The sequence below is a fragment of the Gambusia affinis genome, linkage group LG14 (assembly GCF_019740435.1).
Source record: "Gambusia affinis linkage group LG14, SWU_Gaff_1.0, whole genome shotgun sequence".
In the NCBI taxonomy this organism is placed as follows: Eukaryota; Metazoa; Chordata; class Actinopteri; order Cyprinodontiformes; family Poeciliidae; genus Gambusia; species Gambusia affinis.
In genome coordinates, this window is record NC_057881.1 from 15,986,725 (window position 1) to 16,014,230 (window position 27,506).

Below are 27,506 nucleotides of genomic sequence, written 5' to 3' on the forward strand. Positions count from 1 at the left end.
TACCTGAATGTATGCAGTTCCATTTTGGCGAATAGTTATAGTGATTGACCATATGCCACACTCTGCAGGAATGGCAGAAAAATGTTGTTGCTGGGTTTCCCCAGAGTGAAGGGCGATGTCGGTGCCTCAGCTGGGTCACTGCTCAACCACAACACTAATCTGTACAATCTCCAACAGCCCCTTTTCTCAAATGAAAATAAATCAACATGGAGTACAAACACACAGGCACCTCATGCAAAGCTTTTGTGTTTAAAACCTAGTCTTCTCGACAACAGAACAAGTGTATTTCCACATATATTCATTGCAAATCAGCTTTCCTTTATTGATTCTAGTCCCTCTGTACCGATAAGAAGAGATGGAAATAAAAACATGGTTTTTCCAAACCCAGCTGGCCTTTTTTAGTTTTATTGATTTTGACTAAAATACAGAGATATATATTTGGAAACAGTTGAAAATCAAGACTCTGCTCTGTCCTTCATAAATAAATCATGAAACAAAATATATTATAAGATAGACAAAAACTGTGACTTTGTAAATGTCTACAAAGACATCCATCAAGTATCCACGCATTAAAAAGAAGGAAAAACGAGGTTTGTGTATCTAAATGCTCAGAGGGGCACCGATTGATGTTGTATGTTTGTGTTAGTTGACACAAGCAGCAGCTATTCCCTTCCTGCTTTCTTTGTGCACAGCAATGAGATACTTCTCACCTGTCACTTTATCAGACATTGGCTGTCATTGTACACAGTGTGACACCAGGCCAACCTGAATACATTTATAAAGGAACCTTCTGAACTCTAATAAATGCACCATGACTGACCATTACAAGCTGCACTGCAGAGTGCCTCCATGACAGCACTCCCTAACAGCATCATAAACTTGAGAAAACAGGGTGAGGAGCAATGTCACCTCAGTGAAACAATTCAAAATAAAAGAGTTAGAAACCGCAAAAAAAAAAAAAAGTTCTTGTCTTATTTTGAATAGTCAAATTGTAATTATTGAACCCAAAAATGTTTAACTAAGGCCATTAATTTATTTTAATAATTATTACTCATTGCACAGGGATTTTTCATGTGTATTTATGAAGGTGGAATTTGTTACTATTAATGTTAATGACTGCTACATGCTTTTTGTTTGTTTTTTTTCCTGCTCATCAACTTCTACAAAAAGAAAGAAAGAAAAAAAAAAACACAAATCCATTCCAATTTTGAGCATTTTGACTACTTTTCTTATCACATTTAAATTGTGTTACTTTCTAAATCTATTCCTTTGTGAGATTCAGTTGAATATAAATCTTGCAGCCAAAGTGGGAATTGGCACCTCAAACACTGTGTGGGAGTTTTTCTTTTTGTTTGTTTTTTTTTAGCAAGTGTAGGTGGAACGATGTGGAGGACTAGTTAGCTTGTTGGGACACCTTCTTCCATTATATAGACTCAGTGTTCTCAATAGAAAACAAAAAAGGAGCTTGAAGGAAAAAGTCACTGATATAGCAGTTATTTTCAGAAGACATTGGTTTTATAGAAAAACTGTGAAACTGCAAACATGAGAACTTTATAATAAGCTTTCTCAAGTCATCCTGGGATGTTATTGTTCCAGTAAAGACAGAGAAGATTCAATGCCTCTGCATAGGTCAGAAATGTGTCTGATCAAAGCACACAATTGGCGGTTTCTTCCACCAATTGTGTGCTTCTGTCGTCTCCTTTAACAAAACACGGAAAACGGTTTCGTACATTTGTCCTTTTGTAAACACAGATAAAATGTTCAATGGATTCAGTCAAGTTTTTTTGCCACCTTCCTCCACGTCCAAATAAGTCTGAGATCAAATTTAAATATGGATTTTATTTAAATCTGCCTTACAGTCAAGACTTCAGCTCTATTTCACTAAAATCACAAAAATATCTTCTTTCCCACTGACATTGTTTCTCTCGTTCTTTTTAATGCCTCCCTGCTTTCTACTCTCTGTGGTCTTTTAATTAGATGACCTGATTAGAAACCATTGGCAAGGGTTTTATTGGGTGTTAAGAGAGAGAGAGAGAGAGAGAGAAAAAAGTGGGGATTAGTCTAGTCTGGGACTCGGGCAAACAGAATTAACAACGTGTGCAACCAAGCTCTATCTTTTGCAGATCAGTGTTTCTAATATCAAAGCGTTATTATAGCTGCACTATCCCCCCCCAACTGTGTGATCACCAAGGATTATTGAAGGGCTGCTGAACCAGGGAAAACGGTGTTTTGCCGTAGCATTGCTAATTAATGCAATGTTTGCATGAATGATATGAATGATATGAATCGGGTTTAAAGCCCATCCTTTGACAGACGGCCAGCATTGAGGCTTTTTTTTTGTAGCTCGCTACAAAATAGTTGCGTATGACATGCTGCTTTGTTGTGTATCGTGTATACAAATACAGCATGCAGTTTCTTTGTAGATAAGAAAATAGAGTTGCCAAGAGACAAAACATCTGTGTAATATGGTTAACAATCATACTGTGGTCTAATTGTTGAGATTCTTTGAGTGCTATGAACTGTATAAGAAAGACGTTTAATATGCAGTGCCTTGAAGTTGTTTAACTTTTTTTTGGTACAACTATTTTTAAATTATCTTTGATTTCACAAGCCAAAGCCTGCATATTTAGGCCACAATTTTTTTCCCCCTATATTTTCAGTGCTCCAAAAATTTTAGGGACTTATCTTAAATCTCACTTAATATTGCATGAAATGATTTATTGTTTCATAAGGCAACCTTTATGATGGCATGCTCTTTCCACTCCTGTGGGTACAGTATTTATTACATATACATCAGTGAACAATATAATATATGAGAAATTGCTCTCTAATTTCTGGAGTCATAAAGTTGCTGTTAAATCTCTTAGAATAAATTGGTGTTGTTGCTTTCCCATTAACTCTAACAATACTGTTGCAATGAGAAACTCTGCATTCTGGTATCCTTTTTTTTTCTAACATTGGATAAAAAGTAGGCTGCACAGTTGGTAGAGCTGTTGCCTTGCAGTAAGAAGGTCCTGGGTTTGATTCCCGGCCCGGGTTCTTTCTGCATGGAGTTTGCATGTTCTCCCTGTGCATGCGTGGGTTCCCTCCGGGTTCTCCGGCTTCTTCCCACAGTCCAAAAACATGACTGTCAGGTTAATTGGTCTCTCTAAATTCTCCCTAGGTGTGAGTGTGTGTGTGAATGGTTGTGTGTCCTGTATGTCTCTGTGTTACCCTGCGACAGACGGGCGACCTGTCCAGGGTGAACCCCGCCTCTCACCCGGGACGCAGCTGGAGATAAACACCAGCAACCCTCCCGACCCCATTAGGGACAAATGGTGAACAGAAAATGGATGGATAGATGGATAAAAAGTTGTGATTGTTTTAAATAGTGTCCAGTTTTGTCAATTGTAAAATGACATCTGACCTTTAATGGACTTTTTTCTGGTAAGGCTGCGAAAATGCATATCTTTCTGCTTGAAGCGATTTTTCTGGGATTTTCTTCACAATTTTTTCATCTCTATAGAATCTTTGATTTTGTTATGAGTAACTTTTATTGAATTTTTAGGTTTAGTGTTGGAGATTACAGAGAGCCTTTTTACCTATTTAATGAGGTGGAAATACTGCAGTTCCCTTGCGTCCTGGCTGATAGTGTAGACACTGATTGTCTCTGCCTGAAAGTCTTTGTCTGTAAGCTATAAGGATAAACTACAAAATGGCAGCAAGCTGTAATAAAGTCAATTTCACACTCGTTCTGTCATGTTGTTGATGTGGTTTTCTGTGGTTGGTCCCTCTCTTATCTTGTTTTTCTTCTTTATTACAGCCACTGTACTTTTGTATGTGCTTTATTGTTCAATGTTTGGTTGATGCTGTGATCATATATCAGAACCCTACTGTAGGATGCTATTTATATCATTTTACTCAATAGTGTCTGCTTTTGTGCTTGCCTGCGTTTCCAATTGATTACTAGATTTGTTATTTTTGTGATTTATCTTTAAGCTTAAACACATCAAAATTTTCACATGAATATCTTTTGCTTTCTGTTGTATTTATTTTTTTTTTTTTTTACTTTTTAATTGTGATTTACTGAGAATTGAAAACCCAGAATATCTGAGCCAAGCTGTAGTTGAAAATATTGCAGCATTATTTGCTCACTTTGAATCTGTCCCTTTTTTCTTCTTTTTTTTTTTTTTCTTTCGCCCCATGCCATGTTCTTGCTTCCAGCTTCTGGCTTGGTTTGGGCTCAGAAAACCCCACAGCAGATAAGCTCTAGCTTTAGCTGTGGTTCTGACATCAAAGGTGTTGGGAGAGGGCAGGGAACAGCAGAGGAGCAGAGACACAGGACAGCATACTCTGGCATCAGTGCAGAAGGGACAGATAGGGCTGAGGGAAGAACATAAAATGAGATTGCGCATGGAGATGTGAAAGATGAAGAGCTGCATAAATGAAATTGGGGGGGAAAGAATGTATGATCATTATTAAAGGTGCACCGATCAGAATGTTTTGCTTTGACCTGTTGAATTGGCTTGTTAGTTTAAAATGATAAAAGAACAGCATTAAATGCATTTTTTCCCCATCCTTCCTGCCAATAGTAGGCACTAATTATATATATTGGCAGTAGAAGTGGTGTTTGTGAGAGAACTATCTCTGTAGCATGATTTTTATGGTTTTAAAACAAAGTTGTTTACAATTTAGACTTCCCCATACTTAATCGTTTTATATACAGAAAGCTCAGTGAGTGACGGTTTCAAAAACCTCTCCGTATTCAGAGGAGATTGGCTAGATATCCTGACCAAGAAACTTCACAGGGCTAAAGACATTGTCTTTGGCCTGTCCACAGCAGATGTAAAGCATGCAGAAGTAAAAAAACAAAAAACAAAAAAAAAAACAAGTATTATAAAACAAATCCTTTTTATATATTTATTTTTAAATTCAGGCAGCAAATAGTTGTAAAAAGATGCATACCAAAAATGAAACTGTTTCCTAACTGAACACAGGACCACCACAAAGTATCTGAAAGTGCATTTTTGTCTCTGCACTGGATCTCTGCTGAGAAAGAAGTTTGAAGAAGTGGCAAGGCTAACACTCAAACTTGTTTTCCTCTCTTTGATGACACGATGTGGTTGATATTTCGGATCGGGGCATGTTGTCTTTGCTGTTCCAATGAATTGTGTGAGGACACGTCTTCCTGCTTCATAAACAATGCACTTTGCTTTGCAAGTCATCGTAATAACAGTGTTATGGTGCAGTGAGAGCTCTGCGAGGCGGCTGTCTGTCTGAGGCAGAGCTGTGCTTCGGCTGAGCAGGTCACTAAACAGACAGGCTGAGAGAAAGCAGCTGATAGGATATGCTCTCTTTTACTCATCTTTCAATGTGGATGTCAGCGTGACTTCCACTTATAACTGCAATTTGGAGATCTGTAATATCAAAAGCAGAAATTGCCAAATTCTGTGAGATTTCCCATTTTTTCTATCACAAATCCTGCAGTATGTGCTCCGTCTTCCCGTTATGGGCTTTGACTTGGTCTCTCTCTCTCTGGCTCACCATCTGAATTAACCTTAGATGCATGCTGTGGAAAATACTATTTTCTCTGAAGTGGCTTTCTGTGCTATCTTTGGCTTCAACACCCCACAAAAAAAAAAAAAAAAACAATCTTAGGAGAAAAAAAAAAAAAAAAAAACTAACATAGTGTTCATTATTCAGTAACAAAAGGAGCATCAAAGAGTATTCCCACTCATGCTTATGTATAGTGTATTCACTGATTGGAAAAGATGAGGTTTTTCGGTTTCCAAACCAGCCGGTCAGTGATCAGGGTCGATCAAGCTGAAAATACATCGAGTCTGGAAAAGAACTGATTTCCTTGTGCATCTTTAATCTTTAATTCCTCTGCAAGTGCCTGGTGAAACTTTTATTTGTCATCTATAAACATTATGTAGAATATTCATTGCCAATTTGAAAACATGTTTGTTACAATTTTTTATTTTTTTTCACCCCCTCTCTTATTTATTTATTTATTTTTTTTCTTACACAGAAGCATGATGGACCGTGACTTGGGGAAATTGCGCTTCTTATTTTTCTATAACAGCCACTGTTGGAAGACTGATGGCATTACAGCGCCAGAGCCCTGTGATACACCATCACATCACTAGGCATCCCCGTTCACAGCTGTGTGTTATGCTGAGTGCCCATTAATCTAATGAATGTTGCTGAAGCACAAAGTCATGAAATGCTTATCAGGCCAAGCAAATGCATTTACTGTTCTCCATTCTCATGGCATATGGTGCGACTCTTTTAATTATATCTCCGTAAATAAGATGTAAACCTTTGAAGGGCAAAATGGCTTTAGCTCATCACTGTTGTTGACATACTGCTAAACAATCTAGCTCACACCAGCAGCATGTCTAGCTTAGTGTAGAGACAGAAATTAGCAAAGTTCGTTTTTTTTTTTTGTTTGTTTGTTTGTTTGTTTTTTTTTTTGCTTAGATCTATTTCTAAAATTGCATGTGAAAAAACAAAGTATATAAAGCTCTAGACTTTAAAAAGGGAATGCATGATTGTACAAAATTATTTTTTATCTTTCTCTGAAATGCATAATGCTTTCATGAAACCTAATTTTTGTTCAAATGATTTTTTTCTAGCTACTATAACTACTTTTTTTTTTTTTTTGGTCCTTGGAGTAAAGCTATTATTTAAAAACATCTGTTATCTTCAGTTTTAAAGATTGAACAGATTGTATATTTTTTTAAAAAATAAAAGCTCATTGCTAAGTTGCTTTCTGTTGTAACAAACCTCTTTTAGAGTCTCGGCCTCAAAGGTTGAACTGAAAATGAGCATAAAAGCAATAAAAGTCCAGAGTAAAACCTTGGGAAGAAAATATATGACAAATGTACATGACTTTGTGGAAACACAATAAAAATAGTTTTGCAAGATCTTCAAAATGAATTAATTATTTGGAGGAAGACAAAGTAATAATGTAACAAAACAATGTTTTTCACCAACCTAGAATGCTAGGCTTCATAGTGTTATTACATCATAGGCACATAATGAACCTTTAAAAATGGGAACAACATGCAAATTTATTTATTTTTTTTACCATTATTTTAGTCTGTGTAAATTAAGTTACTTCTGTCATTCGTTCTTCCCTGAGGCAGTTTTCTTTCTGACAGTCAGACTTTCGTTAACAATAGTGACAAATTTGAGGCTAATTACGAATAACTCACAATTACTCAAGGTAGTTTGTGGTAGATCACCAGACAAAAAAAAGTGTTGTGAAGGGAACACAGGTGCTCTCGCACACAAAGACGCACAGAAAGAGGCGATATACAATATTTGTTGTGGGGCTACATTTGGTTGTTCATGGGGAGCTTATTTAAATCAGGGCACTCTTGTACCTGCAGCTCAGTTGTCATGTCTATTTAGAATTAGCAAGCTGTGTAATTTCCATACCTTTATTGTTTCGTTTTTTTCTTACTTTACATAAAATATGTCATACTTCAAAGTTAGCCCCTTCTCTCTGCCTGCCGTCTCTACTCATATATTTTTAGTCTAAAGGCAGGCACTTGTTTTATTTTTAACCTGAGACTAGACATCGGCAGATGGGAGATTTTCACACCGGACTAAGATGTTTATGGGAAACCTCCTAAGAGAAGGCAGAAATTTGGAAGACATATTCCATTTTCATTTGTATATATACATATTTATGTATGTGTATATGTGTGTGTGTGTATCTGTATGTGAAGTGTATATATGTAGGCGTGTGTGTGTAAAATAAATATTTTTGAGTGCTATGTTAAGAAAGTCCTCACCTTCAAATGTTTTCCCTCTCGTAGAGTGTAGTAACATGCATTACTTTACCTTCAGTAACTGTGTTACCTCAGGTTCAGCATAAGTCTGACTGATGCTGATTGACAGCTAACACAAGGTCTCTGTCAAAGCCACTATAATCACATCCACCCTGGAAAAGATGAGGCAGACTGTTTGATGCCCCGACAGCATCAGATTGTCAATTGCGTCTGAACTTAACTTCTTTTTTTATTATTATTATTATTATAATGTAGTTAAATATAACAAATCCATAATATGTGCAGAACTGTGCACTAGGCATAAATCTGCCCATTCTTCTGTGTCGTGTTGAGAATTAAAATGCTTTCATTAGGCAACAGCCATACTGAAAAGCACACCTGCTTCAACTAAGGTTGTATGCACTTTGTGTGCTTCTAGTGTTTTTGAGATGTATTTTCCTAAATTTTCCCATCATGACACTTGAGGTGGGACTAATATGACTGTATAAAGATTCTCCCTTGTCAAGGCATTTTACTTGTAAATAATACAGAAAGCAGTTTTTGCTTATTTTTTGTTCATAATTTTGAGCCAAAATAAATGTCTAAAATTGCGTAACACTTACAGCGATGCTATGTATTGTTGATCGTCAAGTTCTATTGGGCCCTGATTTGCCTTTTTCTTAGCTTGCTGAACTACGCTTATAATGCAGCTTTAGTTCTTGTCAAAGTGACTCCATTCGCACATCCACCCCCACAACCTATTTGATTTCTCTTAAGAGCCTACTGCTGGGGGCTCACTATTAATGGGAAAGAAATTAATGGCAGTGCTTGCTATTGTGCTGCCATTAGCCTACTCCTGTCCCAATTATCTGAAGTTACTGCTGTCAATCCCATTATGGTTTCTTACCAATTGTGTGTTGATGAAATAAATTTCAGTTTCTGTCCATTTCGCGTGAAGCCCTTTTAGGGAGGCATAAAAATGCGTCTATTTAGTTGATGAGCGCTGTCAGTTTTTAAAGCCGGTTTAAACATGAGGCAAGATGAGAAATTGATGTTAAGTGACATATTGTGCATGAGGTAGACAGCTGTCACTAAGTGCTAGTGCAAGCTTTTTCAGCTGTACATATAAATGAATGTAAATGTTTGTAATGTAAGCTATGTAAATGCAGAACTTATTCACTGAGGGGATGTGTGTGTGTGCACAGAAATGCAATACAAACTGCATTCTGATGCTTGAAATTGCAGACTTGAAGCGGTTCCCAGTCAGTGGGATTTGTCAGAGTTGGCATCACTTGTGTATTTCTGTTCCAAAATCATGCAAAATTGAATAACTCTACACATCCAGTGAAGTGAAAACAGCTGCTACTCAAACAGAAGCATTATTGTTTCATTTTTAGAGTTTAGGAAGATTTTTTTCTTCTGTGAGATGAGGAATGGTCAGAAGCTTTATGCTGAGTTTCTTAGCTAGGAAAATAAGAAACGCAGTGAATCCATTTTACTTCTGCAAAATTGGACCCCACGATTATTTAAACAGAACTAGCATTGCTAAAGATGTAGCTCCTTTTAGTTTCTGAAAGAGTTGGCTCTTGGAAGCTTGTATAAATTGAGGTGCGGTGTTGGACTTCATGTTAATGCCAGATGACTAATGCATTTGTAGTTTATGACTCAATGGTGTTCATTGAAATGGAAATGTTTGCACAAATTTGACTGACTGCTATATATTCTGTGTCATTTTAGTTGTACATAGTTGTACATATCACACAATTGAAATGTGTGATATGTCTGTTTCTACTTGAATTAGTAAGATTTTGTCTCTGAATTTTACATCTTTTGAGAACAGAAAATCACTTTATTCAATCACCATGCTGTACTCACTCCCTGGTTTATGTCTGCAAAATGGCCTACATTATACATTAATGACAGAATCTCCAGGGCTTTGCAGTCCACTCAGTGACCACCCAACTTAATGACAAGGGCTATTAAGGCTTCATTAATCCAAAGTGAGGGAATGGGGATGGAGATGCAGTCTGCTCGCATACTGCAACCAATGCAATGCTCTTTTACTCTCCCTTCATATATCGTATTTTCCGGACTATAGAGGTCACCATACAATAAGCCGTACCTAAAAATAAAACAAACAAACAAACAGACAACATACACTGTTTTCATGATGAGGGTGTATGAGTTTGAAGAAATTATGAGTTTGAAGAAGTTTCTCTGTCGTGCCTGCTGCTAACACGTACTTGCTCTGAATGAAAATTAGTACTTTCTTCTATTTCTAATTTTGACTTCCAATAATTCATTTCCTGCTAAAGAGCTCCCTGGTGGTTGAAGAAAAATCCACAGAAAAGCCGCGCCGGGCTTTATGCAGCATGGTTCAAAGCGTGGGAAATATAGTCCGAAAAATACGGTATATATTTTGCTTAGACACAAGGGGGGAAAAGTTATGACAATTCTAAGGACCCCTGACCGACAGGGGGCCGTCCGCTATTTATTTATTTATTTATTTATTTATTTATTTATTTATTTATTTATTTATTTATTCATTAAAAAAATTTAAAAATCGGGGCCCTGTCAATTACAAGATTAATCACATTGTGTTTTCTAAATTAGGTTTTAGCAGTAAAATTAAAATGTTGCCCCTCACAGACCAAAAACCAGACATCCATATTTGTACTGAATGCCCCAGGTTCTGCATGAAATGGAGAAAAATAGAGGAAAAAAACAAGAGTGTCAATTTATAACTCAGTTTTTCTCCAAGAAAGGTGAGTAGGCTGTGTGAGATTATCAACCATTTAGCATAGTTAGCTTAGCTGCAGTCTACTGTAGCTAAGCTAACTAACGAAGGAAAAGAAATTCCCAACATGTTCATATATTTAATTTGTACCTGTACCACTTACCACACTGAACAACAGAAGAGTCAGTCAGCAGCAGCTCTAAGATGAATAATATTTATTTTACATATTTGTTTAAACTGTCATTATGTTGTGACAGTATGGTATATGAATAATCTGTGAAACATTTATTTCTTCTTCCTTCTCCCAGTACTATCTAGGAACAACCAATCAGAGACAGGAGAGTTTCAGTGCTGTCAATCACAATCTCATTCCCTTCCCTTGCTCTGTGCTGTGCTGTAGCTCGCAATAACAATAAGTTGTTTCTCCACCATTAGCACAGTTAGTAGTGAGTGAATGAGGTTGATTGACAGCACTAAGACCCTCCTCCTGGTTCTGATTGGTTGCTTTAGTTGGAACGTTGCATTACTTTAGGTAGCAACAGTGGTTCAGGAAGGAGGTGGAGGAGATTGATTGTTTTCACAGATTATCTGTCTCACACCAAACTGTCACGGCATATTTTAATACTGTTGCGAAAAACTTCCTGACTTTTGTTTTTTGTCCATACTTCAAGCCTGTATTCAAATCATTTACGCATATCCCTTTTATGAGCTGCATGGTACTGCCCTCATGTGCGGTCCTTATCATAATCTGAATAATAGCTCGTTAAATAAGTGGTGGCATACCTCTAAATTAGAAACAAAATTTCCACAGAGCAATTTCTTATTAAAGAATAAATACAAGCTTAAAGAGCATGCAACAGTCCTCAGCTGAACTGCAGTTGCACTATATCTGCTTATAGCAAAATATTTTTGATTTTGTATTGGGAATAGCAAAGATAGATGTGAAAGCAAACAAGGTAATGGCAGGGCCTGGAAAAAGATGCTGAGAGCCACGTTTTTCCTTCTGTGTTCTGGCAAAGATGTGCAACTTGTAAAAAATAAAAATAAAAAAAAAAACAGTACAGACCAAACATTTGGACACACCTTCTCATTGAATTCATTGAGAAGGTGTGTCCAAACTTTTGGTAACACCAGGGCATCTGAACTGGAGCTCAACAAGGACTTGTTGAAGGTTGTATAATTCTGTTTCTTAACTGCATATCTGTTTTTAAGACAGTGTTTTTTACATGTATAAACTTCTATTCGATATCTTTGTAATGGTTGCTTCTCATTGTTACATTTGAAGGCAGAAGTGATGGATGCTCCACAGATCAGGTGGGGTGAAGGGTCACTGTTGACTCAGGAGGAAGCAGATTGAGTCATTTTAATTAGATGGTGGTTTTATGACAAATCTATCATAGTTATGTGAGATGTATAAATGAAAGCTCATCTCTTCTACCTTGAGGTGTTTTCCATCCTTGCTGCTGCCACTTTAGTTGATTGATGACGTTAATATTTACCTGCAGTATCCTCTCGACAGTGCAGAGGGTGATAAGGAAGTCTAAAGCAGAATCACGGAAAATAGGTTAATACCCATTTAAAGGTGAATAAAATATACAGCAATAATAAAAAAAAAGTATATGAGCGTTTGCTATCCTGGTTAAATGTTCTTTTTTTTGACTGGAAGACCAATAAAAACTAATGGAAAGAGACATCAAGCTGTATCAGCGAGAGTGAATATCTCCACTCTGTGCCGTCTAATGGAAGAGAACTTGGCCCACTTCCACTTTGCTCAGATAACTTTGAAGTATAACTCTGCCTGCTTTGTGCGGCAACTATTGTCAGACATGTGAGTGAAGATCAAACAGTGCGTTAGCAGTTTTAAGATAAAACACTTCTTTCAACCTAGACTTTAACATGAAATGAGATCAGAAACTTAGATGTCAAATAAAATTCCATGGCATCACCGTTTCTCTGAATTAGCGCAGTAATTGAATTGCTGCAATGGCTATATCTGCTACTTGTCATGGTTGACAGCTATACCTTCTTAACTTGACAACTACTTTTAAAGAATAAACAATAGCAAAGATGACACAGTTTAGGTAGGAAGCTTTTCTGTGGAGGTGGACAGAAAACCAACATTACTCAGATTCACCTTTTGGTGCCGTAGCTTTGCAGCCTTGTTGGACTTCTTGCGTTGGCACCTGAAAACTCCAATGAAATGTTGTGTTAAAAATGAGATGCTAACTCGTGGGGCTGAGAGGGTTTGCCTTTGTTTCCTGAGGCAAATAATATTAGTAGAGTGCATTTTATTTTGTACTGCTGATTAGGTTATATTAAAATTGCTTATTTAAGATGCATCAATTAATTGACTTAATCAGTCAATTTTCACTTGATTAACTGGTTAGTATCAAATAATGAAATTATGGAGAACTTTATGTAAGCTGATTTATTAACTTCATGAATCTTATAATTCCCACCAGTTTCTTTCTGCAAAATATCAACCAGCCCCAGCAATTTTAACTGTTTCATTTAATGCAACAGAGCTGTATCAGATTTTTCTCTCTTATTGACTATTGTCCTTAAAAAAAATAAATAAAAATAAGCACCTAATTTCATGCCACTACATTTGCACATGTTGGTGTGGTATTTACTTGTTAGTGTACATGTGCACTGTAATTGATTATCCACAGGTCTCCCTAAAAGAAAAATTATTTGATGGCTTTTGCTTTAGCATCTTAGTCACTTAAATATATATCAATTTGGGCTTCAAATACGGTTAATCTAATCCATCTAGTCAAATATATAATTGGTATATTGAATATTAATAGTCTACTAATGCCATTTAATCACTGATGTAGTAATAATGACTAAGACTTTGTAATGTATAGCTCTAGTATGAATATGGATTTTTTTTTTTTTTTTTTTTGGTCGAAGCTCTTTATATTAAGTGGTTACATGTTTCTCTAGAGTTCTTTGTATTTTCTGTCAGTAAAAAACTGTGTGACCCAGGAGTGAATTTAATCGGATATCCACTCCTGAGAGGATTGGCAACTTTCTGGACAGTTTTCACTAGTGCATAATCACACTCACTGTAGCATGACAGCTTCCAAATTGTTTGGAAATTGCATTGTAATGCTTTGTGGAATGATGGGCAGCAACAATTGCTCTTCCGAGATTATGGCTGGCGTCTTTCCTCCCTGGAGCCGTGCTACACTCCAGTGACTTTGTGCAGAACCTCTTTTCCACAGTTCTGTATTAAGTGGAGGGTTAATGATAGACCTAGCTTAGAAGATGATTTAGTACATGATATTTGGTTTATAAGAAAACAACAACACACAATTTTGGAGAAAACTGATTCTTTTAAATTTTGTTATAATTTTCCTCAATAACATAGTTTTGAAATATTCTGTAATAAATGTAAAATAACCCCCCACACACAAACACACACACACACAAATTGAAAAACTTCAAAAATAAATATTCCAGTATACTTTATATGATCACCTGATTTTCAAAACAGATAAATTAAATTAGTCTGTGTGATTCTCAAAAAAGCAAAAGTGCAAATGATCCACTTGCATAAGCAATTGAACACAGTAACATTAAGGACGTTTTTAAACTGTCACTATTGGTTACTTTTCAGCTTATTCCTTTTCAAAAAATGTATATATACTTTTTGTATATAAAAGACATAATTAGCAACAGTAATGTTGATATTTTGACTTATCAGAAGACATGAAAATACCATAACATTTTGCATTCACAATAACCCCAAGGTCAGTGTAGGCTTTGTCTCTTTTACTGGCTTCTGTCAGCTGCTATACTTGTCTCTGGCGTTGCCACCATTTTTCTTTTCACAAAAAGCTTCCTCCATCAGCTTTGTACACTGGTGCGCCTGTGAGGGTTACCATTTCTATTTTGAGCACTTCTGCCACCTAGTGACTGGAGGTTTGTTTGTCATTTAAACAAACATAAATAAGTACTCTGGTACTAAAAACGTTCTCTTGCCTCTCCATTGTCAGATTGTTCAAAAGCTGTCAGACTGATTAAAAAGAAATCACTCTTTAGCCTACCACCTAATGGAAACTCCATACTAGACACAAATTTTAGCTGCTAGCTCTTAGCTAGTTATGGTATTTTTACGGTATTCACAACCAGCCAGAAAGACATGGATTTTTTCAAATCTGTCGACTGTGTCAACACAAAAGGGTCAAAGACTTATATATTTCTGAGAACAAGCACAGTGGCAGCTTTTGAGATGGCTTGATTTTACCCACCTTTTCAACCAGCATATTCTCACTCAGTTGGACACGAATAATATTTTTTTTTGGACAAATATAAAAGAGTGACTATACACCAAGTGTTGCAATTATTTGCAAGCTACAGCCTAAACAAAGCCATGGAGAACTGTACTGACAGAGAGGGAAGGATTACAAGGAGGTTTAGCAATAGAGGGCAATGAATCCCTAATCTCTTTAAAATGGCTGTGAAAATCAAAGATGTTTGTGAACACTTACACTGAATAAAGTCGTCCTTTCTTTCACAAATTAGGGGAAATCTTTGACCTCACAATAGAATCGCTATGTTTGTGACTTTCTGACTAATTAAGAGACAAATGCTTGGAGACCCATTCAAACGAACTCGGAGAGACTGAAAGAACAATGCAGATGGAGAAGCAGTGAACACATTTGATGTGGCCTTGTTTCAGAGGTTGTTGGTGCATGAGTGAGTCACTCGTTTTTTTTTCACAGCAGTTTGTCACTTTTGCATTTCCTCTGAACTTGCATCACTGTGAAACAACTTTTCTCCTTTATAAATTGAGGACTCGTCAGGGTTGTTGAAATGATTCATTTTGAGGAGTTTGACAGAAGTAGTATCTTAAAAATTGACTATTTTTTGTAAAACAGAAAATTGTGCACTGTAACTTGGATGCAAAAACTGTTGAAGAAAGAAGTTTGACCCACTGTTGCACTTTACATTATTCGTACAGAGTGATTTTTTTTTTCTTTGCCAGCATTCCTTTAGATTCATTAAATTACTGTTGCTAATTTGAAGGCAAACCTTATTTGCTGCTGAAAATAGGCAGGTTAGTAACAGATTGTCTCATACTTATTTTTTTTTTTTTTTAGTTTGACCTATTCTGTGAATCTCATCAAAGCACATATTGTCTAATTGCAACACATCATTAAGATTTTATGTGATAAACCAAGCACAAAATGGAACATAAAGATGAACCAAAAGAAAACAACTGGAAGGTCTACAAAGTGTGACACTGTAGCGCAATATTCAGTGCAGCAAATTGCCTTCAGAGGTCACTTATTAAGTAATGTTTCTATCTTTGTGTAATCTACTCAGAGGCTTGTTGGAGAACAGTTTGAGGTCAAGGAACACAGACAAGTCAGGGATAAAGTTCTGAGGTGTGTAGAGCTGGTTAACAGACTAAGAAAAGGTATCAAAAGATTTAAAACAAATATTACAAAGCTCTATGCAATCCATGGTTTAAAAATGAAGGGGAAAAAAACTACATAACTGCAAACTGGGGTTGGAGCGATGGAAATGAAGAACGTATCACAATATCATCAGTATAGGACATTGCTACATTTCTCGTTCTAAGCTTTCAAAATACTGTCAGGCTGGTATGTTTTTTTTTTTTATGTAGCAAAGTCTGCACATGTTGCTATAATAAAGACAATATTAAAAGAGAAAGCTAACTGGGAATAACAATAAAGCATAAAACAGCAAATAAATGTTATACAGTTTCAGCTCCAAAATGGTTTTGATCTCACTCTGCCACCCCAGTCCTCTGCTGTGGATTATAATCAACACAAGTCACAGGTTTATACACTGTGAGGTCGGATCCCTTTATGAACTTGCCCTGCTACATTTCAGTCAGTTGTACTCTTTTGTTCATTTTAGATTTTCACCAGATTGTCACTTCAGTTGTTCTACAGCTAACCTAAAAGATAAAACCAGTCAGTTTGCCTCCTGTTGCTCATCCACTCACTAGGTACTAAACTGTCTTGCTACTTTCTTCTGTCGAGCTTTTGAGCCATTTCAAATTCGTTTTGCTTGACTGCCTACAAGTGCATGACCACTGGCTCTTAGATAAAGATATGAATAGTGGACTTTTTCATGCCTGTTTGTGACTCTTCAAAATGTCATGATAGAAGTGATGCACACAGTGGGAACTACAGATGAAAACAGAAGGCAAAACTACAAGTCAGAGTAATAGAAAGTTTATCATTTAACTGCTTGTAGTTTTCCTACAGGACATTTCATGCCATTACACTCCTGCGGAAATAGCCACAGTTATTTTACTCTAGTTTGATAATACTTATTGGTCAGGTTGAGCTTAATTTTCTATAATTTTCCCAAGCGTCTTACCTTGTAGATGTTTGTATGACTTTCCTTTAATCTGATGTTCTTTCTCCACATGGAAAGCTGCCAGGAAGTTGTGCAGTGGGTAATTAGGAAGGAATCAATGACAACTACCAGGAAAGATAAGGCTACTTAAGGAGTAAATGTAGCAAATGGATGGTGGAGTTCGCCATTACGATTAAAACTTAAGTGTTTAGTTAGAAGCTACTAAATCCACAGTTTGCGGGTTTACACACTCTTACCCATTAATGTCGAATCAATAGAAGTGTCTGATCTTTTGAATGTTACTGTTTTCCGTTTCCTCCCTTCCTTCCAGGCTCAGTTGGGCTTTCCCCTGTATGCTCTCACATGTTCATCTTCCTCTAATTAAAGCAACCTCTTATAAAAAAGAAATAAAAATCAAACAAAAAAAACCTACTGGGCAAATAGTCTGACATATTAAACATAGACAGACACTATTACATCATTTAAACATATTTCTGTTTTTGTATTTTCATTAAATAGCTTTATACTCCTGCTTCTATGCTATATTTTAAGGGTTCTACTCTTTAAAACAGTAGACCCTTGGGGTTTATACTGTCAAGGCTAGCACTCTAAGTATGCAGTATTCAGCATCTTTAATATAAAATGTGTACACTTTTTACAGCCACATGGGTTTGAATGCCATTAGGTTTTATGATTGCCAGTAAGCTGCAGTTACGAATGGTCTGCTGGTAAATCAATCATACATTAAATGACCACAATGACCTAAAGAAACTGTGAGAAAATAAGAGGCTTTTCTCAATGATGAAGTCAAAGTATGCTACATAAATTTTATAGTTGCTGCATTTTGTTGCTGCAAACACAACCATCTTACCTTTGTACTGTATGCAGCCATATAGTACAAAGACTCTACTGGTATTGGTACTATACCCAGCTATAAACACATGGAATGTTGTAGTAATAATTTAAGCATAATTGTTTAATATTAAGTACTGAAATTCAGTGATGTTTGGTTGACATCTTGTTGTCTCACTCTCAATGTGATCTATTCTTTTCATTTCGACTGCACCTATTTGGTTCACTTCAGTTCAGTTCTCCCTACCACGGAGGTAAATTTTAAAATATTCAAAACATGGATCAAAAATATTTGCAGTGAATATTTTGAAACATATGCTGTTGGAGTGGCTGTTGGCACTGCGAGAAGACGACTCAGCTTTTTTTCTTATTTTTTACTGAGGGAAGCACAAAAGTTGTTAGAAGTTTAGAGAAAAAAAATCTTTACTTTCTAGAGAGAATTAGACACCTTTTGGTCATCTCTGGTCACAAAGTTGACTTTTACTATTCTCAGTTTTGCAAGATGGAATCATATTTAAAAAAAAAAATGAAGCAACCGCTATATAAAAAAATGTTGCTGAATCTTTACAAAGCTTTTAAGAAAGTGTCCCGTCATTATTATGTGCACTTTATCAATATCATTACTTGGATAACGAAAAAAAAAATCATCTTAGAAATTCCTTGATGACAATCCAAGCTTTTAAGGTGTCAAGGAGAAGCTTGATATGACAGACATAATGATCACTTAGAGCTTTGGCAGAATACAGGGAAACAGACAAAGGAACACGCTCATGACCTCTCCACAATAACTCCTGAGTAAACCCAGCAGTTTATGGATGCCTGCAGAGTTAACAACTTGGCTTTTTACTCTGTTATTCAAAGCAATAGGAATGAAGTGGTTATGCATAAACACCACGTGACGCGGACATAGATTGAAGGTAACATGGGCAAATGAAAAACTTAAACATTAGTAGTGAGTTCAAAGCAGGTAGGCTGAATCGATTCTGTTTCAATTGAAGTATCTTACTGTGGGAGGGCCGACTGAAGTCGAGCGCAATTCGAAAGAAAATCCTAACATCTATATCGCTAATTTCTCTTTTAATAAATACAAAATGCCAAGTATCTTATATGTCGTTTATGAAGATCTAATCAAAATCAGGCAAAAATAAATCAAAACAGACCTGCACACAGACACTTCAAAAGCTTCACGCCAAACATACCGATGTAGCTATTTCGGGATGCCGAGACGTCGGGGGAATACAACGAGCCGCATGTGTGTTTGGGAGGATGTGACTGTTTTGCCAGGTTCAATATCATTAGCATGGTTTCACCTGTCTCCTCGCATACTGCATCATCCGAGAGTCACTTTGAGAAAACCCCTGCTCATGAACACCAGTCACAGAGTAACACAAATAAATAAAAACATTGAGATGACAAGGAAGCAAAATTCACAACGTTGTATGAATACTAAACGTAAACTGACAGATTCCGCAATTATTATTGTCACCAAAACAACTATATGTAATCCTGTCTTGATAAGTTTCAGCATTTCATTTATTTTATTTTTTTTCTTGCACGTTGTTTTTCATACTTCACCAAACATGAGATGAGGACTAACGGTGACGTGGCTAAATCCTGGAACTGTTGTCGGATTTATTCATTGCCACTTGTGGGGAGATATTTTCTTTTAGTGCCACATGCTAAATCCAACTAAATAATTCAAAAGTAGTTGCTGAGAATGATGGTATTTCTTACATTTCATTGCCATTTGTGTTAGCCGCCTTCCCTAGCCACACATTGATGGTTCCTTTGCAGCCCTTTTCTGTCTCTTTATATCTTATGCCTCCTGAAGCAGAGAATTGTAATGTCCCTGTAATCAGCCCCGGGATATTATTGGAGTTTGTTTATTGTTGTGTTTGATATATCTACATGGACCGCTCACTTATCACAGCTGCTTTTAAGTATGACCTTGGAAACTCATTTGTTTTTGTTTTTTATTCTGTTAACCACATATTGAATCCTGCCTGTGATTACAGAGACACGCGCATTGTTTTATATCGTCACCTGATTATTGGTATGTTTATCCATGTTTATCAGCTTGGGAAGTAATAACGGTCAATGATGCAAGGTGTATGATGGGCTTGATGGAAATTAACCAAAAAAAGAAAGGGGCTGAGGACGTAGTGTGTACTTTGACAACGCCCCATATTTTTATTTGACTGCAAATGTCAAACGCACAATTTGTACCTCTGTGAGTCATTATGGTGAAGGTGATCCAAGTTATTAGGAGTGTATAATTTCTTCATCGGCACTTTAAATTTGCATTTCTGATGGTCTTTATCTAGCTTTGTTGTGATTCTTTTCTTAGCTGAATAAGTTTATTCTGATTAAGTCCTTGATCATGCCAGTTTTTGGTTAGAATGAAACAGTTTAACTAAATTCCTTTACAAATTTAATGTTCTAAGAAATTGACACAATTTTTTTCTTTAATTTTTAAAATTGTTTTATCATTTAGTGGCACACCAATTCTTTTATAAGCAATGACTTGTGATTAGGTTATATATCAAAGAACATTTTTCTTTTTCTGTTTTTTGAATGAATAAACTAAAACCTTTTTTTTTTTTTTGTCTATAAATTAATTGACAACACTTTACCAGTCATTGCACTTTGTTTTGAGTTTAGTAAAATCAAAACAGCCTGGGAAATGAAATTTTAGCTTTTTTTTTTTTTTTTTTTTTATAGGTATCTGAAGTGCATTTGTATTATTTTATGCTCAATGTATTCCCAATTTAATTGTGAAGGCTAAAATAAATTTCAATTGGATTTGTCCAATATCTAAACTGGCACATCAGACCTAAAAGAAGAATGATTGTAGAAAATGATTGATCGTACAAGATTAGTAATGATAAGCTTCTTTTGTCCTGCAATATCTGCATAAAATTCACACAGCAAACCGACTCATTTATTTATATAGTTATAATAAATGTATTTATTTATTTAAATGTTTTCTTTCTAAGTATTGAAAGAACTAAATACACCCTTAGTAATTTTTATTTCTTACCTTGTACAGTTTTGATATTTCTATTTTTTCCGAAACCTAAAAAAACAAATAAACCCAAAAAATATTATTTGAGTAGAGATTTCTTTCCCACGAGGGATCATGTAGGTTTTCTGGCATAAGGTTAAAATTTATTCTGTAAAAGTGAAGAATAAAATAGCTTTTTGGACAGGAACGTTGTGTAATTCTAGTATAGTCAGCCTTGACTGATCTAGAATTGTTAACATACTTTACTACTTAACAGAAAATGTGTCTTTTTGTTCTTATCCAAAGAAGGGAAAAGAAAATGAACTAAATGGGAAAAAAAGTGAAATTTCATCCAAGGCAACAGCATTTCCTTAAAATATCTGAAATAGAAGCCAGTCTTGGAGTTCTAATATTCATAACGCTAACTATGAATTAACCTAGAAAATAAAACATCCACAGTCATTTTCAAGCTTACTTTTTTATTTCCATCTGTGCTCCAATCTATTTGACAGAGTAAATGCTTGATCAAAGCACTTTTGCCCTCATACTGTTGCTGTCTTTAAATATGTAGCCCAAGTGCTGAATACAAAACAGCTGGTTGTGGACTTAAGGATGCCTGATCAATCAGGCTTTTTACATTCGAGGTTTTCTCAATCCCTGGGAACAAAGCTTGCGGTTTTTAGATCGCTGCTTTTCGCTGATAAATTTTTGTGACCGCAGGGAGCCTTTTAGAGAGTGATGAAAAATGATAACGGAAAAGCAAGAACTTTTAAAATGGAGTACAAGAATGGGAGAAAAGATGAAGAGTGTTCCTCCCAAAAGGAAATATCCTTTAATCAGTGTCCTATTATATGTTCTTTAAGGCCAGAATATGTTTTGTGGGAAGAGGAAGAGAGGAGACTCTCAGAAGATTTAACAACTTCTTCTGATGAGGCCAAAGGTCTGCCCATGAATAACACATGAGAAGTGAAAGAGGAGGAAGAAGAGACATATTGGCTCTGTCGAACCAGGGAGTGTATGGTTGGGGTAGACATGTTGGCTCTGATGGGTCTGTAACTTTTTTTTTTTTCCTACTCTGCACTTCACTTCAGGAAAAGAAAAAAAAAAGCAACTCATGAGACATAATTGCCCTCAAGGCCTCTTGTTATATTTTGGCCTCATCCTCTTGAGTGAGTGAAGGATTTCATTGATCCTTTGGAACATTTTTTTTTTTAAGTAATAATGATTTGGGCCTTAAATTTGTTGCAGAAGTAGTTCATTTAAACTCATTTGTGCTTTTTGTGGCCACAGTTACATCTGAAGGACATCTGAAGGTCACAGCAACTTGTCCGTTTCCTTAATATTGCCATTCTGGGCTTTAAAGTCTCCCACCGTGATTCACTTTGCCTCATAAAGAAGCAATGTTCTCTTAGGGCAAAATAGTTTAAAGGAAAAGTAAAAAGCAGAATGTCTTTTATTACCTGCACATTATTTACCCTAACGGTTGCTATAGGTGTGGTGATTTGAAAGTTTTCATTTACATGTCCACCTAGCGATGCGGTAATTCATAAAATCTCATTGAAATGCCGAAAGTTTTGGCTTTAAAGTCACTGTGACCCTGAGGTCTTCTGCAAGCATCACTTTCTGCATACTGAGCAGAGCTCTGATTGATCTCCATAAGTGAGAGCAATTATTGGGAATGTTCTTTACAAAGAAACTGCTTCCCTTTCTTTTAAGCCCATGCAAAACACCCACACACAAATCTATACTTCATGTAGTTTCACTATATCAAAGTGAAACCATTAAAAAAAAAAAAAAAAAAAAAAACTTTGAAAGACTTTGATCTTGATTTGGAGCTGATGATCTTTGCCTCTTCAACTCTGCCCTTTGCTGATTATGCATAGAATAATTTGACCTCCTAGCCTTTGAAGGGAGAATACCAGACATGAAATGCATAATATAAACTAGAAAATGGACACGTACATCTATAAAGTTTGCTAAATAGGATGAGGGTGGTTTGTCTAAAATCCTTCCAATGAGTTGGAAGTTAATTTCTGTCAAATTAAATGGAAAATTTATTGGTGCTTGTGCAGTTTAGTCAGTCAGTTTGAGAATGACTGCCTGTGCATTTGCATCCACTTCTCTTGCTTATTTTGGACACAAATGACAGTGGGTGTTTTTTTTTCCCTATTGAGATAAGAATATCCTTCGATAATGTAGGATAGCAAAAGTCCTCTAGCAACTTTTGAGGGACATCACAGCTGGCAGCGTGAAGGTGCATTTTGTGTTGTTACAGCAAATTCACGTCCTAGACTTGACTTGAAGTAAACGACTACCCTGCTTGTTTTTTTTTCCTACTACCTCCAATAGAACAGTGCAGCAGTTAATTACCATGGAGACTGAATGCTATTTTGTGGATGACCCTGAGCAAAGAATTGAACACACTTCTTAAATTTTTTTGCCAAGTTTTTAAAGTTCATCAGATGCATGACAAACAAACTACATCAGAGGAATTTCCTTCTCTACCTCAGTGACGAGTGTAATACCTAGGTCCCAAAGCTTAAGTGCTCCACATAACCTACACACTTTTGGATCACCTTGTGTTGCCCAACATACATTTTCTTCCACAGTCATCAGAAGTCAGACTGAGGACCTTTCGAACCTGGACATGGAAACTTATTTCGCTCTGCTCCTTTGAGACAGTTCCAGCACCGAATCTTATATAGCCGGGCAGAAAAGAACTTTTGAACTTGCCACATTGCATTTCATGAGAATTTTATTGCTGCACTCGAGTATTTTTGTGTTCCTACCTTAAGTTCACCTTAACAATGAGCTTGAAATTTAGCATAAAAAAAAAACAAGCAATGAAGAAGAAATTGAGCTACAGTGATATTTTGAGATCTCTTCATCTGAGATGTATCATTATTTGCTTAATCATTAACTCCTTTATCATCTAGCAGAGTTTGCCTTAGGAATCAGTATTTATCTACACTTTCTTTCCTAACAAGGTTCCATTTAATTTCACATAATTAACTTTACTGCTGTATGACTCCAGGGTGTTGTGACCCAGGCATTTGTTCAAAGAACTATGGGTGGATCACCCGGTTCATGTTATCTCCCTGCTTCTCTTAGCTCTTAAAGTCTTACTCTTGCATTTGCAAATGAAGGCTCAGTTCATGTTTTACGCTGATGTTTCCTTAACATTTTCTTTGGTGTGTACTGACATGAATGTAAAAGACAACTATTTATTTGAACATTTAGCATGAACCAAAACGTTTTTCATCTCAAGCCACATTGTGGTATGGTTATGCTTTACATAAAAAGAAGAAAATTAGTTTGCATTGCATCGCGCAAACTTGAACCCTTGAATAAAGAGCAAATGGATGTAATTTATATTTTATTGTCTCACTGTGAACACGACCGCAGAATAAAGCACTGGCCTTTTATTCTGCGATGCAAATTGTATCTATTGTTCAAATCCCAATCAGAAAGACGACAACATCTTGTAATACAATTGATAAAAGTTCTGTACGTACTGCAGAAGTACAGTTCGTCCTTGGCATCTTTATTGATCAGAAACTTTGTTTTTGCACTTTTTGTAACAAGGCCTTCATTTAGAAGTCTTCACTGTGAGCAGATACGCTCACACCCACCTGCTGTCAATATTTAATAAGCTCTACAGTGGTTATAGCAAGTCCTATAGTTCACTCCTCAGGAGTAGTGAACAACCAAGAGGAGGATGACACTCTTGGTTGTCCTTAACCCTTTCTCACCTTAAAATTACTAATAAGAAAGAATAAAGATCTTTTTAAATGATGGAACAATCTATTTCCAGCAAGTTTGAAACATAAAGGACTCCTAGTATGAAAAATATTTAATGGCATATGAGCAGAATGAAATAAATCTGACCCGTGTTTTTTGGGGTTTTTTTCTGTCTGTTTTATTTTACCTGGGGCCATTTGTAACTTTTTGATGTAAAATCTGCTTTGAGAAAACTGGGTCATTACATTTCTGAACACAAAGAGTCAATTATTTCAACAACTGTTGAACAAGTGTTGCGTATTCTTCCCATGGTTTACCATTCTGGCATCAATGAAAAATCAAACTTCGTATACAATATAACCAGGGTTAAAATGTCAAATAACATGGGCACCTACTAGAAAAGAATGTTTCTTACAATACGTCTTCTCTAATTGGACACATGAATAGTTAAATAAGTTCAGTAACGTCAGGAAAATGTAATTTGCACCTTGGGAATTCACAACCACATTCAAATGCATGTCACGGTGTTTTCCTGTGAATACAAAATACGTGTTTGAGTGTGGTTGCATGCTTGGCATGATGCGTCTCCAAATGACTCTGGCTCTAACAGAACAAGGGCATGGTGAGCAACATGCCTCATTAAAATACAGACGAAGAGGCAGTTTAAGTGTATAATTCACCATTGCTTCTCCAAAGCAATAAAAATAAATTGTTTTTCTCTTCAAAAGTCGGTAGTTTTGAAGAGAAAAGTACTTTTTAGTGTTATGATCCCAACTCTAAAAAGAACACTAGATCTTTTTAGTGTTGGGATTATAACTTGATTTAAAGTTGTTAATGTTACAATTCCTCTTAAGCACCAAAACATTCACTTTGATGGCTTTCCTAAGAGTACCCCATTACCACCTCTTAAGCTGTGGACGCATTCATTTTCAAGTTTTTGTATAATTAAGAAAAAGAAACAAGGCTATCACTCGGGAAAACTGGCAGTTTCTGCCAAGTGCTATGAGATATTGGGTGTCATTAGGCTTGATTTTATGCAAAACATAATGAATTACATAACTGCCATATGCCACTAAAGCAAAGCACAAGCATCCCCAGTGTCAAATAGTAGAGGATTGAATAGAAAATAAAACATCAAATATTGAGCAAGAGAAGCTTACTAGATTTGTCTGAGCTATCAATAGGTTGGACGTATTGATAGATAGGCCTTTGATTCATATCTTCGATTTTAGCATTTTAGCATTTAATTTATGTAGGAAGAGGATAACTGTAATGTTGGTGTAGCTGTAATCTATTCTGATAAATGTTGTTTTACAGACTACTTGCTGATTTTCTACGTCTCTCTTTTTGCAGGTTTACTGGTCCCAACCTTCCCTCGCCGATCATCAGCAGCAAGAACTGGCTTCGACTTCACTTTACGTCAGATGGCAACCACAGGTTGAGAGGTTTCAGTGCCCAGTACCAGGGTAAGATCAAGAGAAGAATTAATAGAACACCAACAAGTATTATAGACATATTGCTAATTGTGCGTAGTATGTTCACTTTCATTGTGATCTTTTTAATATCATACATAAATGCACAAAATGCAGCTTTCTTGGCAGGCTCTGATTTCCAATTGCTGTAAACCCCAAAAATACTAATTCTGACTTGAGTTGTCAGAATTTTAGTTCTGACCTTTAACCTTATTTCTGGTTTAGTGCATGTTTATCAAAAGGTTAACAGTAAAAATATTTCACATTTTGATTTGTAGTTTAAAAAAAAAAAACGGATACATTTATTGGGTACATCTACAAATGGCCCAACTTTGTTAGGTAATTTTTGTTAAATGGTTTTCTCGTTCACGTTAAACTGTTGCCGTTTTATCAATTCTGAACATTTTTAAGTAGAAGAAGAAACACTATGCTTTCTGTATTGGCAGAGGACTCAACATTACTCTGAAAAGATGGCAAGATCCTTATTTCTGAGCCAATTACTTTTGTGCACACACACACACAGAAATGGCAAACGCACACAAACACACACCCACTAAACCTTTTTTTTTTTTTGCAACAGGCATCCATTTTCTTCCTCATAGCTGTTAGCAGTACAGGGGGCACCTCTAAGAGGGGATGAGCTCTGAAAAAGGATTAGATCTTCTACAAAAATTGTCATATGTGAGGATTTTACCTCCAGCCATCCACTGGCGAGATAATTGGAAGCGGGGGGAGCACTGTGAAAATTACAAAATAAAAAAGGAGAAATGCCTAGAATGTAAAATACAAGCTTATTTAATTGCAGGTTCATTGTTTGATAAATGTTGACCAAGATATTAACAAGGTCAGATTCTGACAGAGAACTGATAGAAGATCCTTTTAATTTACCCACGGTGTGCTTAGAAAGAAAAAGAAGAAAATAAAAAACAGGATTTAACCATTCAATGATTTATAAACGGTTATATTTATATCATGAAACGCGTTTCAAACTGCCTTGTTCTTAAAATCCATTCTTTCATCATCTGAACACCAAAATCAGCTTGATCACAAGATTCATTTTTATGTGTCAGAAAGCTGGCACACTGCTTTAGAACCCAAATTTGTTGTCAGTTTAGACACCACATACCAGGAACGAGTTGTTTTCATTTTTTGTTTAGTTAAGAAAGCACATCTTTTTAAATTGTTTTTCTTTTATCACAACCATCTTAAAACAACTTTCTGACATGTGGCTCAGATATCTTTGAAGAAAAAAAAACACCAAATACAAAAACAGAGCAAAGGATGCCATTTCACAAAATATCCTTAATTCCACTGTCATAGAGAGACAAAACAGTTTATTTGGGTCCTTGATAATGCTGAAGATATATATATATATATATATATATATATATATATATATATATATATATATATATATATATACACTGCCTGGCCAAAATAAAAGTCGCCACCTGGATTTAACTTAGCAAATAGGTACAAGCCTCCTATTGTATAAGTACTGCATGGGCGATTATCTTTCAGCTGGCAACAAGTTATTTAAACCCAGCTGATGCAATGAGTAACTCCTCATTTCTTAAACAACCATGGCGAAAGAC

At 36.0% G+C, this 27,506-nt stretch overlaps 1 protein-coding gene across 1 annotated transcript in view; it reads left to right on the plus strand.

The window, feature by feature from the left end:
* Positions 1-27,506, plus strand: part of csmd2 (CUB and Sushi multiple domains 2) — a 248,851-nt gene that overhangs the window by 93,660 nt on the left and 127,685 nt on the right. Inside the window, exon 6 of the mRNA XM_044138720.1 lies at positions 25,793-25,905. Coding sequence (XP_043994655.1) covers positions 25,793-25,905 — 113 coding nt within the window. The remainder of the gene's footprint in view (positions 1-25,792; positions 25,906-27,506) is intronic.